The 16516-nt window shown below is 35.9% G+C and overlaps 1 protein-coding gene across 4 annotated transcripts in view; it reads right to left on the reverse strand.

The window, feature by feature from the left end:
• Window positions 1–16516, reverse strand: part of MPP7 (MAGUK p55 scaffold protein 7) — a 150118-nt gene that overhangs the window by 16401 nt on the left and 117201 nt on the right. For 2 of the 4 annotated variants that reach the window (XM_064636380.1, XM_064636360.1), the window contains 2 exons: window positions 16198–16262; window positions 6446–6484 (listed from right to left, as the gene is read on the reverse strand). In XM_064636380.1, coding sequence (XP_064492450.1) covers window positions 6446–6484; window positions 16198–16262 — 104 coding nt within the window. Of the gene's footprint in view, window positions 1–6445; window positions 6488–7564; window positions 7577–7676; window positions 7698–16197; window positions 16263–16516 lie in introns of all 4 variants that reach the window. The other 2 variants (XM_064636356.1, XM_064636371.1) reach the window with 2 other exon arrangements.

A 16516-nucleotide genomic window follows, 5' to 3' on the forward strand; every position in this document is an offset into this window, starting at 1 on the left:
CCCATAATAGGGCCTGGGAGATCTTGCCTGCCCTAGAGTGAAGTCCATCATAACACAGGGATGTTCTCTTGCTCATTACTATACCTAACTTCATAGACAGTTATATAAAGAAAGATTAAAAGTAACTTTAGCAATACAGACACATGAAGTGAGTTATAAGTTTCCTGAGGCCTCATCTAAAATGCTCCAGATTAAAAAAAAAAAATGATTCTGGGTTTTTTGTTGTGGTTTCCCCCCCCCTTTTTTTTTTCCTGTATAATCACTTTATGGAGAAACAAAAAAAAAAAAAAAAGGGAAAAATACAGAATAACTCCTCACCATTGACTGCTAAATGGCTAACAAAATAAAGAGCTTTGTCACAAAAACCCAGAATCCACATATCTGGAAAAGGTAAAAAGTAAGATCAAATGAAGATAAATCAATGGTCTCCATTACAGTTTGGTGTCGGCCTTACAAATACCAAGAGTTCTGTGCCCCTGAGCAGCTTTCTCAAATGCCATTACCAACAGCTTCTCAACCTCTGCTTACATGTTGAACTTTGCAATCTTTAGCAAAAACATTTTTTCTGCAAAATTTTCATATCAATTCAATCCCCGCTGTTAGGTTTTAGTAAGGCCATTTGTAACTTGTTCCTCTTTTCTCCATCCAATTTATTCAGATTTCATCACCAAACTGCCAGGTGGTCAGTTATTTAAGAATTTTCATTCCTTTCATTCCGTCAGAAAGGAGAAAATCTTTCAGTGCTGTCTTCAGGCTGATCTTTCCCTTGTCACTTTTACAGGCTGCAGAGAAAGCATCACAAAGACGCAGGTGACATCATTCCCGTGGATAACATGGGCTTCCTTGAATAAAACATTTGGTATTTCAGTGACTGAACTTATTGTTCTAATGAAAATAGTAATATTGTCCTGGATATTAAGAAGGTTCAACAACAAATTCAACTAGGACTTAGACATTACAGAAGAGCTATTATATCAATTAAAAAGAACAAACGTGAGACAGAGATAACAAAGCAGATGTCCAGTATGGATGACTTCTCTGTAGTGTGCTGCTGAAGATGCTCTGTAAAACTATTGACTATTGAAAACCTGTGATATGCTGATTGTTTCACCACTTTATGACTATTGCCAATTTGAAAGTTGTTTTTAACTGTTTCTCAAAGTCCATCTAATCAGCCTCATACAGAAACCCAAGAAAGCTTGCTTTTAAGGAGCATTCAAAACCAAGGAAAATGTACAATTTGGAGAGAAAGGGTGAGACTGTTTCAAATACACCCAACACTTTTATGATACCGCTGCAGCATTCCTGGAAACATGATTCTTCCTCTCTCACAGCTGCCATTATATGTCCTCTCATATGTGGCTTAACTTTACTGTGACCTTCAGAAGCTACTTTGTAAAGAACTGTTAATAAATATTTTCTACTGAATGTCTGCATTTATAATTGCATTCTATGCTGGGCAACTATGACGGCACAAAAATATTAAGTTGAACTGAAACAATATTGTATTTGCAAGAATAAAAGCATTTATAAAAAGGCAAAAAATGTTCTGATAATGTTTGCATATTTTACAGTTCAGAAAAGATGAAGAATAAACTTCATATATTTAAATGAACAACAGAGCATCATTAAAAATATAGTGAAAATTACTACAGGAAACCAAAACCAATACTGATATGCAATAGAAAAAATAATATTTCTATAAAACTATTTATCTTAAAAGTAAATTTCTATAGAGAACAAAAGGAAAAAGCATTGCTTGCCCAGAACATTTGATAATATAAGCATTGACGAATATGGAAGGAGCTGCAGGCTACACTGTCTGAGGAATATGGATATCAGCAGAGATTAACCTTAGCTGCCAAGTATGCAGACTATAAAATAAAAGGGGAAAATTCTGTCACTAAAGTGACAGAGTATTTTGAACATTGAGAAGCTCACACCAGCTCACTGGTTACAGCTACATGACTAGAACCTTACTGAACATGCAAAGCCCTAAACTACTGCTGGAATGTAACAGATTTGGTGAAATAAGAGCAGCCTCTGGAAGGAAAATATTAAGAACAAATGTTCTCAAACTACTCTTCAAAACTTGTAACACTTCTCAACATAAAATAAAAATCAAAAATCATTACTAATAAACTTAATTAAGGCCCAACAACAATCCAAGAGAAACCATGTAGATCTCTAAGAAGGAAATAAAAAAACTCTAGCAGAAAAGTGTGATTATTCTTTTAACCACTAACAGCATACATTTGGTCATCTTAAAACAACATCCTTACACTTACATGGAGAAATCCACTTGGGCCTCACATGGAAAACCAAACTGAAAACAGGCAATGTGTGAACCTGTTTCCCTTACAGTATTTTAAAACAATGCTGATGTAAAACACAGTGGTTATTTATATTTAATTACATAATTCTGAAGAAATAGATTGCAACTATGTTGTGCAAATTTAAATCCAAATATATTCATCAAAGTAGAAAGGTAATTTCTCAAAGTCAGAGAAATTACACTAACAGGAAATAATATAATATAAATTCACCTATGGTTCATAAATTCACAAGTAAAGCTCCAGAATGCTATAAAGCACACATGCTTTTGTTAATTTTCATTCATTAAAGTGCTTCAGTACATGTTCAAATTACATCTATTCTTCACTGAATTTAATCTTACATAATTTAGAGCAAACAAACGCTATTTAATTGTAAATGCATTTATGAGCACCTTTTGTATTCATATTACTGACAAATGTAAGTTTGGTACCATGGTCATTATCTAGGTTTGTATGAACACAGTATTTTTACTAGATATTTCTGGATTTTTTTTTCCCCCAAAATATTGGGATTTTTTTATACTGGCTCGTATACTGAGTATTTCTATTGTTACACAGGAACTGCACAAACACAGAGCAGACTTCTTACTCTGTTTGCTTCTGGACTGATTCCCAGCTTGCACATTTAGACAGGGTTAATAAAAATTTAGATTATGTCTGGAGTTTTAAGGCGAAATTGAGAATAGTAAACAGATGATATTCGTCTATATTTACTGTATGTTCATAAAGGTCCAAGTAATGTAACTAGAATTTAAGCTTGGCAAAGACAAACTCCTAACATTCTCCCCAGCAATTCCTCAGGAAATTACAGCAGAAACATACGATACTATACTGTGACTTAAATATTAGAATTTGGTGAAAAATCATTAAATTTATCCTAGTCCCTTTAGAGGAGAGGGTTCAAATTCAAAGCAGCATAACCTCGGACATAACAGATCTGGACTCCAAATGGTAAAGACATTTTGCTTTCTGAACATTGTCTCTTTTACTCTTCATGACCACCTCGTATGTGCCTAAAGCACACGCTTGCTGAGAAGGTCCTATCTTCACAGAATAACCTGGTTCACAGACTGAAATGCCAGAGTCATCTATATCTATCTATATCTATATCTAATCTATATCTAATCTATATCTATATCTATATCTATGTCTATGTCTATATATCTCTATATCTATATCTATATATCTACCTATCTATATCTATATACAGAGCCCTGAACCCCTAACGAGCCACAAGATCAACTGAAAATTCATTAATTGATACTAGAATTATTGCAGTTCACTTGATTTGATTACATACTATCAAGAGCAGCATGAAACATGACTCAGTTATTCTGGCTTTTAGGAAGCTACTGATTTTAGAATTTTGAGATATGAATGATTTACCATACTTAGCTTACCTCACACTAACCATCCAAGGTCAACTCCCTCATCAGTGATTCAATCTACCTTGCTCTTGTAACTGGTTACAACAAATAGACAGTTTCTCAGATGTCACTAAAACACCCTGAACTTGTGGTTCTGATTCAAGCCCTTCAGCGACACTGTTTAAGGTTTTGTTTTCAGTGTAGTATGTTTAATCAAGGCTTTATGTTGTAACAATGATGAGATTTGCCTAGAAATTGTTAGTTTCTTAGTAATCCAGGAGTGCTGTAAGTGCCTATCATGTTTCAAGAGCATACACATTCAGAAACATTCAGGTGGACATTCCCAATAAGTTGTTTTCAAGAATCGTGTTTGTTTTTCCACTCTCCCAAAAAGCAACAGGCAGGGGAAAAATATATCTTTGAAGGCCTTTACTACCCTTGAGATTGAAGGAATATATTCTCAGATTAGTGGAAAAGAAAGAGGCCTTCCTAAGCAGGAAGATGGACTGCAGCAGTTAGATATGGTATTGGCTCCTGTTACCTAACAGAAAGTTTGCAAAGTGTCTTTGCCTAGGATGCCTTTACCTTATAGACTATCCAAGTTTTAAACCTTGCACAGCACATAAGTAAGAGTTCTATGTCCTCTCTGCAGTTGGTCAGCAAGTTTTTTCATATTATTGCACCTCCAGCAGTGGAATTTGTCCAGCCCAGAAAGTTATTCCACAGTAGTTTGTTCTTTAAGAAAATACAACTGAAAAATTATTTAAGAGACAAGCAACTCTAAATATGTCTGGATAGGATTGGGCTCCTAATGATTTGTGAAATAAGATGACAATGGAGTGCATGAGACAGTTTGAATTACAAATCACTGTGTCCTGTTACCATATGGAAAAGAATGGTAACATCAACTCTCAAAAGCCTACCTGATCTTAAGATACAATAATTTTTAATGAACAATTCTTAGTGAAGAGCTCCAAGGAACCTCTGATTTCTAAACTAAATAACTACTTTTTCACAACCAGTGAATACATTTGTGTCCTTACCCCAAAACTGGTCATAACATTAGTTTTCATGTCTTCTAACTCTCCGACATCTGACTTCCAACAGCACATCTCAGCATGAGAAGGCTGAAGGTACCATCCCTGGACTGATGGTAGCACATCACGACAGGAAAGCTCTCAAGAGAGGAATCACTGCCAGAACTGTACAGCAATTCTCCAATACTTTCTGCAAAGTTTTGCCTAAGTGAACTACACCCCATCTTGATTTTTTGTTGTTTGCATGTAGGACAATAGTAGCTTCTTCCTCAAGACACCTCCTTCCTAGATGACTAGGTCTTTTTGGTAACAGTAGACCGAAATGTTTCACTGAAAAAGGCTAGAGCACCATGAAAAGATGGATTCTGTTTTGATACCTTCATTCTCAAATAAAGCAGCAGCCCACTAAGATCTGATTGCAAACTCATGTATGGTCTCATCCTAAGAATTCATGAAATCTGTATTTGCATACAGGAAGAAAAGACAGGGAGATGTCTTTCTTGTTTCAAAGAAATTATTTCATAAGGAAAATGCAATTCATTTGCAATCACATTCAAAGTATCATTTTCCAAATATACTCAATATCTCAATACAATTACAATTCAACCTTAATTTAGTTGATTAATTAACAAAGGTAAGAAGTTTATTTTCAGCCTGATCAGATAACCATGAGTTCCACAAACATGTGATGAAATTACACCACGCAGGTTTTGTGGAAAGGTTAAAGTTCTTTCAATGATATGGTTTGTATGTGCCTGATGTTTTTTATATACCACATTTAAAACCACTGAAGTGCAATATGAAAACCATCTCTAATTTACACTTCTGGTCTAGGCTGTCTCAGTGAGCCCAGTGGCTTGGATGTACTAAAGTACTTTGACAAGTTTCTTCCCACTCCTCTTGTAGTAGGAGGATGAAAGTCTTGGGAAGAGGGCCGGTTGCCACAAAATCTGCTCCAGCCAGCCTTCAGCTGGCAGGAATTCTGGACAGTTTCAACTAAAATATTTTTACATAGCTTTTAAAATGGCACAAATTAAAAAGCTGAAACATATCATGGAACATTCACCTTTTTAAATGTTACTGTTGTTTGAAATTTGGAATCTTGAAGCTGAAGCCAATGGACTTGTTCCCTTCCTCTTCCCTGCTCCCCGCAATGATACATAGAGCTCAGTTTTAAAACTAAATTTAAGCTATTGAGTTATTATGACATTATATTTTGTAATGTGGAAAATGAACTGATGCCTGCAAATTGCTCTGTAGTCTCACTGAATCCTCCCAAAATGGTTAGATATACACGTACAAAGAAAAAATGTGTAAGCAAAACTTGAATAAAACCTTGAAAGAGTCTTTAAAGAATAACTCAAACTTTTCATGACACAGTAACCTTTTTGTTTTATTAAACACATTGCTTGCTTGAGGTACTTTAAGAGTAAATATTTTCCCCAAATTTATATATTTATTTTGACTTTAAAATCAAACCAGTATTTTAGTATCCTATGTTTAACCAGATAAAGGTATACACTACATAAACCCTTTATGTCAAATCCAATGAGCCATGTTTAAAACCTTAATATTCATGCATTTTTCATGCAGAGTAAGGACATTTGTATGCAGATTACCCCCAAAAGCAAAGTGGACACAGTAGTTCCAGGGAAAGGAAGCTGAAAGAAAGGAACAAAATTGTCTTTTGTAACCAACTGCTCACCTAGATAGGATCCACTGTTGTGACCAGCACATTCAGCATCTTCTGGACGAAGGGTAAAAGCACACAGAATAAGAGCCAAGAAATAAAGCAGAATAGTTAGAAGCCCAGCAAAAAATACAGAAGAAATTACTTTAAAAATGACAACTGTACAAAGCATAGCATTAAAAAGCCTTCAATAAGCCATTTTCTTAAAAACATAAAACAATATTTATTGTTTTATATTTCAGCTGGAAATATTCTTGGATTTTGCAGCATGCACACTGATCTTTTTACCTTCTCAAGCAAAAGTTGTGATGACAACAAACGTTCTAAAAAGGATTCTAACACTGTATTATTCACATTTTATCAGTTAATAGAAAATATGCCACTTGAAAGAAAGCAAAACGATCTGATGTAAATCAAGCTTTTTTGTAAATTATACATTATCAGACTTTAGCTTTAAGTTTTGGCTCACTGGATTAGACAGAAAGGTTTTTGATCAAAAACACATCCTCTCATTTGATATAAAATAGCTATAATGTATATTTTTACATGCCAGAGGCCCTTTGATCAAAAATACGAGCTACAATTTCTAATGCCTTTATAAACAAAAGCCTCTTAAGTAAAAAAAAAAACAGGAGAGATCAGCTGCTATTACTTTAACATATGCTGCAAGCACAACAGTAACCAGCTACACTCCTAGGGAAGACAGTAACGATGATACCACATAGACGAGCTTTCTACCATCTCAGAGAAACAGTTTGTCAGTATTAATTAGAAATGCAAGACCTCTCAATGGCCATGTAATTAAATCAGAACCATCTCTTTTCATCCCAGCCCACCCAAGTGTTGCTAATATTATTTAATCATATTACTTTTCTATGCATATCTTGCAGAAGTTCAAGAGAGAGAAAGCAGTTTAAAACAATAGGTCAAATTACTGATTATTACATGAAGCAACCAGGAATATTCTGATATTTTTATCTACTTAAAAAGATGATTCAATGTACTTGGTGGCAATATAAAAGCATTATATGTATAACATCTCTTAGAAACACTGGACTATATTCAGTTTAATTCTAAACACATGTTCTCTAAATAAAATTATTGGGCTATGCAGGGAAACTTTTGTACATGTACCTTCAATTTCCTCTGAGAAGCACAAAGGAAAAATAGGAAAGGAAATCATTAAATGGAGTGAAAATATAACTTAAGAAAGAAAAGTTAAATCGAAGAAGAAAAATGCACCTACCACACTCAACCGCTTCCTCATCTTAGAACAGCCAAAAAAACAAAGTATTATTGTTTAATACTTCATAAATAGGAAAAAATTCAGCTATGTAAGCTACTCTCAAATCCTCTTGACAGCACCTATTATATTGAGGCATATACCAACATAGCAGTACTGAGTTTAACTTACATGTTTAACTACACTCAGTTAGAAAAGAACCTAAAAAGGCATTGAAATACTATGTGCACTTTAAATTTCCTATATGAGATTCTTCCACTATTCATTTGGTAGCAATGACCTTACCCAGTTGTCATGGTAGATCTCTTGGTATTAAATGCAAAGTTTGTTAATTCTGATTAATCAGTCTTAGTCTAGAATTTCTAAGAATCACTACCATAAACGTGACCTCAGTATTTTTCTGCACTTACACTGACAGCTGGTACTGCCCTCGGAGATGAATTTTGGAGAGGTGTTTTAGTTTTGGCTTTTTTTTTTAAATTTTATTTTGAAAATCTACAATTGTAGCTGGAAACATGCTGAAAGAATTTACATACTCTTGTAATTTTTTTCTCTGACAATATCCTAATATAATAGATCTACTTAAGTCTTTCTGCTTACTTATCTGCTGATATTGAGAGTAGATGTAGTAGTCCATATTTGGGGTTTTACAGAAAAGCAAGATAAATATAATGAATTTTTTGTTCACAAATATAGTATATACTAAGGTCTAGATTTATACAGAGATTTTACAATCTACATGTCATTCAAATTTCCTTTAGAATCTGGATAAATATGCCTCAAATGTAAATATTTCAAAGACTTTCCATAAAGCTTCTCTTTCCTCAGAATGATGATATGGAAGAGGTCTTCTCATTTCATGTCATGAAATGGATAAGAGTCTCTTCAGCCATGGGAAAAACACTGTTTTGTAGAGTCATTTCTTGGTACCTTTTTTCTTGAGGAGTTACATTGTAAAATAGTATTTTGGAAGACTTTGCTGAATCTTATTTAAAGTTTATTTTTACGCTCAAGGTGACCATATGATTTAAGTAGGCTGGGAAGTCCTCTGAGGTGAACACTGCTTGGTTGACCACATCTAGTGCATTAAAAGAGTGACAACAGCTTTGTGACTTGAGAATGAAAGTGTTGGATTCATTTTCCTCTCTTGACTTAAAAGCTCCCCGTTCTTGACAAATGCCCTAAATCTGGATCTAGGGTGGCAGGCTGGCTTTCTAGTACTACTCCCTTCTCCCTCTCTGTGTTGAGAGACCTCTTATGTATCCTGATATGTTCAAGCTTTTCTGTATTTCCATTTCCATGACTTTCAATAGATTGTAACTTATCTCCTGAAAACAAGTCGCTAATACTCAAAACCAGTTCACATAAACAGATTTTAAAAGTCTCCTGAATTGAACACAAAAAACTGGACCAGAAGAAAACTAGATCCATATGTACAGATATACACGTGTACAGAGGTCTGTACAGGTATACACTCACTCAACCCTGACCACTGCAGACTCAGAGGAGTCCTGCAGGTGTGGTGGATGGTGGAGTTACAGCAGCAGGGCTCAGAACAGCTGAAGGGAACTCAGGCTCCTGAGCTGGCCCCTGCTGGGAAAGGGAATGCTCTTATCCATAAGGGAATGTTAGGATTCCAAAGGGAGCCAGCTGACCACAGAGAGCAGAAGCCAAAATGTCTACAAGCTGAGGTTTAATGTTGAGATAAAGTGAAGGAGTTCTGAACTTTTTGTATTTTGTTAAAAATCTTCCTTCTTAATAGTGCTCTTGGCTTTCTTGGGCTACTCTCAAGGTTGACAATAACAGTCTGTAATGAAAAGATGTTGGAAAGCAGTGGGTTCTCATAGCTTAATGCAGCTATGAACAGTCATCAGCATGTATCTCCCAGCTCGAACTTTTTACAAGGAACTTTACCAGGGCTATTGTGTGTCCCTAGTAAAGTCAGAGATTATTTGCCCTGAAACTTTGCATTGTGATTCACCACAAACTAATACAGCTCTGTGCACCTGAAGCAGTTTTACACATGCAGCAAGTGTGTGCCCAAAGTTCCAAAGTTTAGAAACATGAAAAATTTGGACCAATACAGTTTCACTTAATTGAAGGGGGGTGAGAAAGGAAACAGAGGTCTAGAAGAGACAAATACGAGACTAAAAGAGGTCAAAGATCAAAGAGGAGGAAATCTGATGGGAAGTAGGAAAACAAAAGCAATGACAAAGTGAAAAAAACTCAAAACATAAGGTAACATGGAACAAATAAAACACTGAGAAAAGAAGAAATACAGTCAATTAAATGTATTGTGGTAAGAAGGGAGAGGAAGCTCCAAAGAAAATAGTCATGGAACAGGTTTATGAAACAACAACAAAGCTGTAACAAGACATAAATGGGAAAAAAGAAATAGGAAACACAAGTGCAATGGAAGCTTAGGAAGTAGGTGTTTTTATTCATTTTAGAAAGGTTTCAGCATAGCCAATATACTAAACTATAACAATGAAAACCAGTATCACACACAATTTTTTGTTTTGGTATGTATTTTAACTGAAATATAATCAAGATCTGGTTTTGGGGGCCTCACCTAAATTATACTATTTATGAAGCTCAAAACCAGGGCCATTTCCAGGAACATTCTCAACTCCTTGGAACAGTCCAGCACCAGATTAAGAGTTTTAGCTTTTGTTGACTTTCTTTCAACAAAATTTCCATCAAAGAATTTTACTTAAATGTTTCTAAGTCTAAAATTAGATCCAGCAGCTCTATTCTAGTTTCTTATCAAAAACGTTACATTATCCCTTAAATTATACTTCACTTTAGTAAGGAAAAGACTGTGATGTAGAATGATCTGCATTACAGTGAATAAACACTCATGATTCTTTAGTGATGAACAGTCCCACACAGCAGTCAACATTTATACTGTTTTGCAGGTTTTTATCTTAAAGAGATTTGTAGATTGAACAATACATGTATGTTCATGCTATAGGAAATTTAAGATGATCTAATTTAATCTTCTCATAAAACTATCAGATAACAGTATCTCTACGAAGACAATTTTGAAAATGAAGAAGGATAGTCTCGCAGTGAAGGACAGAGCAAGAGTTTATGAGATCCATTTCCACTTCTGTCTCATGTGACCTTGACTCAAATGTCATCCAGCTTCAGGTATCCTCAATTTCTCTGTCATAGCAGGAAGCCAATATTTGTAAGGACAGGAGACTTTCTGAACAAAAAAGTTAATGTGCTAATTTAACTCTTCAGGTCTGGTTTATTTTTTGTTTTCACTCGTAACTACCTGCAGGTGGGCAATCAAGTTTCAAATGTGAACGCATAAAAATACTGAGAAGAAAGGCAGAGTTAAGATTGTGCAGCAATTATAACAAGCAAAAGAGTCCTACTATACATTTATCCTAAATGTTTGGTCTTCAAATACGAGTGGTACAAAGCATTTATTCTTTTAGCCTGTTTAAATTCTTTTGTTGGCAGAACACAATCTTCAATTCACAAGACACTCAACTACGGATAAACTGGGTTACATCTTGTTTGAATGAACACCATTTGGCTGCAGTTAAGTCTTTCCTCTTGCTCATACAATGCCAATCACATATGGTAAATCAAAATTGAAAGTAAAATGGGTTTTAAGCCTTAGAAAAACTGTATGATGACGGCTTTGCCACAGTAAGTATTTACATTTAGCCTTAAATATATAAAACAAACGTATTTTCATGGAAAAGACATCTCGGAACAGCTCTGTCGTGTATGCTACATACAAATGCATATTTATATTAAACTATATACACAGAGTAAGGATATACATATACACATATGTATGCACTGCACAAGTTAAAAGAAGTTACAGGCTACACTAGTATAAAATATAAAGTTACCAGTAATTTTCATACCAGAGACAACACATACATAACAGAAGAATAAACACAGTAACCGCTGTGAAAGCAAAATTATGCTGAAGGAATATAATGTCTTGGCCAGTTATTGTAGTTTATGACAACTGCAGAATAGTACGTTATTTGGTTGTTATTCAAAGGAATTTTTTTTTTCTCAAAAATCCAGATGATCACTTTTGTCTACAAATTAAAGTAAGCTACACATGCAGGAATAACCAAGCCTGTTGGCAATGACTGTTACAGTCAGAGCATGAGTAGTCTTTGTATTCAAGTTAACAAACTGGGAGCTATTAAACAAATGAATTTTTCCCTGTCCTGAGTCTCCTGTCACTCCAACTTAGCCATCATGCATCGACAGGAGAACCCAGAGAGACAACTCTGGCTACAAAGTTGCATCATCCAAGCTAAGGTGACCTCCTGGATGCAGGAATGCTGTTAAGTATTATTGAGGATTACCAGGTGAGCAGGTTTCTGCAGAGCTGGCATTCAGCAGTGGCTCACAAGCTCAGATGCACAGAAGCTGATTGCATGCAGGCAGACACACCGACCATACCTCCTTCTGTCCCACAGCTCCCTCACACCTGCTCAGGTGTACTGCACATCCACCATCTCAGCACCTCGAGGGTCAGTCCTACTCACACAATCCCATGCATCTCCGTTCCTTTACTTTCATTGCATTTTCCCATTTTCTCTTTTACGCTTGCTTGTTCTTATAACTTTTCCCCCAGCATAATTTTCCTCACAGTTTCAATGCACAGTGCTGCTTTTTGCTGAAAACTCATTGCTGTTAAGTGTTGGAAAAGAATGCTGAAAATGCTTCAGAGGTTTGTTATCCCTCCATCATTTGTGCATTAACCCTGAGCCTGGGAATTAACATGAATCTTAGCAGCAGGTCAGAACATCCAACAGCCACTTATCTCATGCTTTTAAAAGTTATAAAATACAATTCATCCCTTTTTCCTTTGTTTTTTCTTATTCCTACTTTTTCTGCATCTTCCTCTCAATGTAAAACCATCTCTTGTCAGTGCAGGCTCCACCTATATTATGTTTCCTTCAACCTTACTCCCAGATACCATCAAACTGTGCAACTTCCCCATTTGCAAATGAAAAAGTGTGATTTCACTTACCTTTCACTATGAAGTGTACACTGTTCTGCCCCCTCCTTCAGTGTACACGACATGTTAAATGTTTTTCACTTTAATGGGTACAATGTGACAATGATTCTGTTTTATCTTTCCAGAAAAGAGTTAAATGCTGGGAGAGATATGTGTATTTACAGAGAGACACAGCTGACCTGGCTATGAAAGTGAAAATAAGATTTAGCATTTCCATTATAAACTCATCCTTTTAATAACTTAGAACTAGGTTATATTTCTGGGTTTTTTTCAGTGCAAATAACTCTTGCTGTAAAAGTTCTATGGAAAGTATTCTCTCCTTCCTCAGTAAGTGTATGCATATGAGCACCACCAAAAAAGCCCACCTTTATTTTGCTTCCAAATTTATGATACACAAATATGTGTATGATTAGCAACTCTACACAACATGCACTGCTATGCTGAAAAGAGTAAAAAATTCAAAATAGGAAACAAAAAGAAGGCTTCCCAAAAGTAATCCAATCTTACAGGTTTTGAAACATTTTTATTTATCAAAGCAAATCCTGATAGATGCTAATGCTACTTTAAATACAGCTGTTGACTATGTTTCAGAGAGGTCTTTCTTTAGACAAATGCAACAGTCCTTTCCAGTTCCAGAACTGGCTTAAGAAGGGAGGATAAAAAGAGGTTGTAGGACACTTCTCATATGTTATATGATTTTGACTAATTTTTAGATTAATTTTCAAGTATAAAGACACTACTACCCTGGAAGCTCACCTAAGAAACCAGAGCTGATTCACATTTTTTGGGTATCCAAGAAAATAGAATATTTTATCTTGATTGTCCCTATTAAAAATAAAGGTATGTGCCCAGGTTTCCTCCTCGTTACAAAACACGGGAACTGTGTAATGAGTTGACTAAGCAGAGCAGGCCAACATCCACTGCTAAATATCATGTCTCAAGAAAGCTTCCTAGTGCAACTCTCAGTCCTGTCAGGAAAGGGACTTCTATTAGCAGCTCTGTTGAAGTCAACAAGTTTTTATTGCTTTTGGAAGCCATAAAAACATCAGCTGGCGAATTGCCCTTTCCTTTCAAATTACTAAGGAAATTCAGGTCACTTGATTGGGTGGGATCAACTGCAATAGCAAGCAGCCTCTCAACACACAGCTGGTTCAGGATGATCTACAGACATGTTTCCCTACACAATTACCCTTCCAAGCCCTGGAGAACCCTATACAAGCTGAAGGCCTGCAGTACAGGACTAAAAAAGAATCTGATGAAATCAAGCATCACCAATTTCCCACCTTTGCATACAGGGAAATAATCATTGGGCCATACGGCACGTTACAGAAAAGGGCTAAAAAACCCATCTGACCCAGCAGGCCTTTCCAATGTTACCTTCCTTACATGTTTGCAATACTGGCAGAATGCTGTTTGTTCAGCTGAGCAATGCACAATTTTGCAGCATCTCCCAGTTTTGGCAAGGTGACTGCAAGTACAGACACGGCCTCCACATCTCACAGCTTCACTGCTGCGCTTGGTAACATCAAAAGCTGACTAACTTTAGAAAGAGCACAAGGGCACGGAGCTTCCCGGCTTACGTGCAATCTTCCTGAAAATCCAAGCAACTGGAAGGTTTTCCTCAGAGCAACTTGAGCAACATCCGAGTCACAAAATCTTTTCTAGAGCTGAATTCTGATCTTTAAAATGCCTTCTCTACGAAGGATCTGAATTCCCTCCCAGCACTAAAACCATGTTTAGTCTTTGAACGAAGGGATGAACCTCTACTCAGAACAGCACTTCCTCTCTTCCCATGGAAATCTGGCAGATGTAGCAGCAGACCATCTTAAGAAATGGGAAGAGGAAGAATGACAAACCTACATTACTCTGCAGTCTTTCCTCCTTCAAGAGGCACCACTGATTTCTACACGGCATTTAGCTGGAACTTGCTTTGTTCAAAGAAATTCCAAAAGAGAGCAACAATAGGCATACTGCTTGACCCTAATGTTCTGTCATGTTTTAAAGGAAAGGGGAGGAAGAGACAAACTCTTCTCCCCCACTTAAGCCTGTTAAGGCAAAATCAGTGGAATCAGCAGAGACAACAGTAGACATCGTACTGTGGGTCTTCTTTGGGTTGTAATTTTGGCAATTCCCAATCAAGTTCAGGCTGCCTATTTGGAAGGGTGAGATGCATCTTGTAAAACCTTTCACTTGAAGGTCACTAGAAAGATGCAGTCCATTACAAAAGAATTCATGCAGTGTTGCTGCAGCAGTTGATTTACCTCTTCAAAAGCACCAGTGCCACCTTAATTGAAGGCTCTTGTTGAGGATATTATCCAGATTCAAGAACAGTGGGCAGAGAGAAATAGCTATACCCTGGGATCAGACACTTTTCCAAAATTGGGGCAGAGCAACTTGACCTAGAACCTAGAAAAACAACAGATTTACTACAAGCTGGAGGAGCTCCTCTTTGTTTCTAAGGTCTATGTATATTAGAAAAGCTGTAGTGCAACTATAAAGTCTGTTACTGTAATTACAAAGCTAATCAAGGCCTTTGGAGTTAACAGTAGCATTAGGGCACAAAATCAAACAGTGAAATGGAATAAAAGAGAGAAAATGCAGATTATTAGAAAAATAACAGTAATTGTCAAGCTTCGGAACACAACAGCCATAGCAAGAAGTTAGGAAAATCGCAACAGAAACCTTGTTGAGGAGTTTTAAAAGTTAAAAGTATTTAGTTTTGCACTTAGTGTGCCAGCATCCACTGTTTGCCTTAGTATCCATACTTTTTGTTTCAATGTTTGTATTTAAGATTTAGATCCTACTGAAGCGTGATAGTTTCTTACATTGCTCACTGTGTTATGAGTCTGTACAACTGAAAGAAATAACAGGTCAAGTAAAATATGCAATAATACTTAAAACAGATGTTGATGTAAATTCCAGTCAAAAGAAAATATTTGTTTCAATGTATGCACTTTCTTAGAGCTTATTTTTCTTATATTGTACAACTACTGTATCTAAAAGCAGAGATTATTAAGAATTAATTTGTTTAAAAACCAGTAAGAACTGATTCTGTGAATGCATATCAATGAACTGAATGTCCTGACTTTTAAAAATTCTGCTGCTTCACAGACACAAAAAATCAGCAACTACATGGGGGAGAGAAGGAGAGACTATCAGATCTTTTATCTTACTCTCAATATAAATGTCTTTGTATTGATGAAGTCCAAAACATATAAACTGTTGAGCCAATTATGTACTATTTCAACAGGAAAAGAACACTCTTCAACCTTTGAAATACTATATATCAAAATATTAATTGGGCTCAGAGCTTCAAAACCAAGTCAGAGGGCTGGGGAAAAGTTGTTAGCTGCTTTTAAAGATTTTAATTTCAGCATTTGTATTTATTTTCCTACTGATACAATGTGACCAAGATGCTATTGTGCCCAGCAGAAATGTATCCTGGGCTGAAACAAACTGATACTTTTTAAGGTAGATATCTGGAGTATTACATCTATTCCAGGTTCACAGACTTACATGATTTTCTGTTGGAAATTTTCAGTGGCTGAATCTGCACTTCTGGTCTTCTTAGTGCAAATCTCCTATAAAATGGGAGGTGGTGGGGGAAAGACACAAATTCCTCAGTTTTCACTGTAAGTTTGGGATTTATAAACACTTAACATCATGAGACTACTGCAAAATATCCAGAAGATTTTATATGAAATTAACTTAAAACCATGCAATCTATTCACAATCTAAAAAAATTAAATCTTCAGCTCCAAATTTTTGTAAGCTCTCCAAAACCTGCTGCAGTTCTTATTCCTGCATAGCACATCAGTTTGAATACAGATACTGA

Source organism: Pseudopipra pipra, chromosome 1, assembly GCF_036250125.1.
Source record: "Pseudopipra pipra isolate bDixPip1 chromosome 1, bDixPip1.hap1, whole genome shotgun sequence".
NCBI lineage: Eukaryota > Metazoa > Chordata > Aves > Passeriformes > Pipridae > Pseudopipra > Pseudopipra pipra.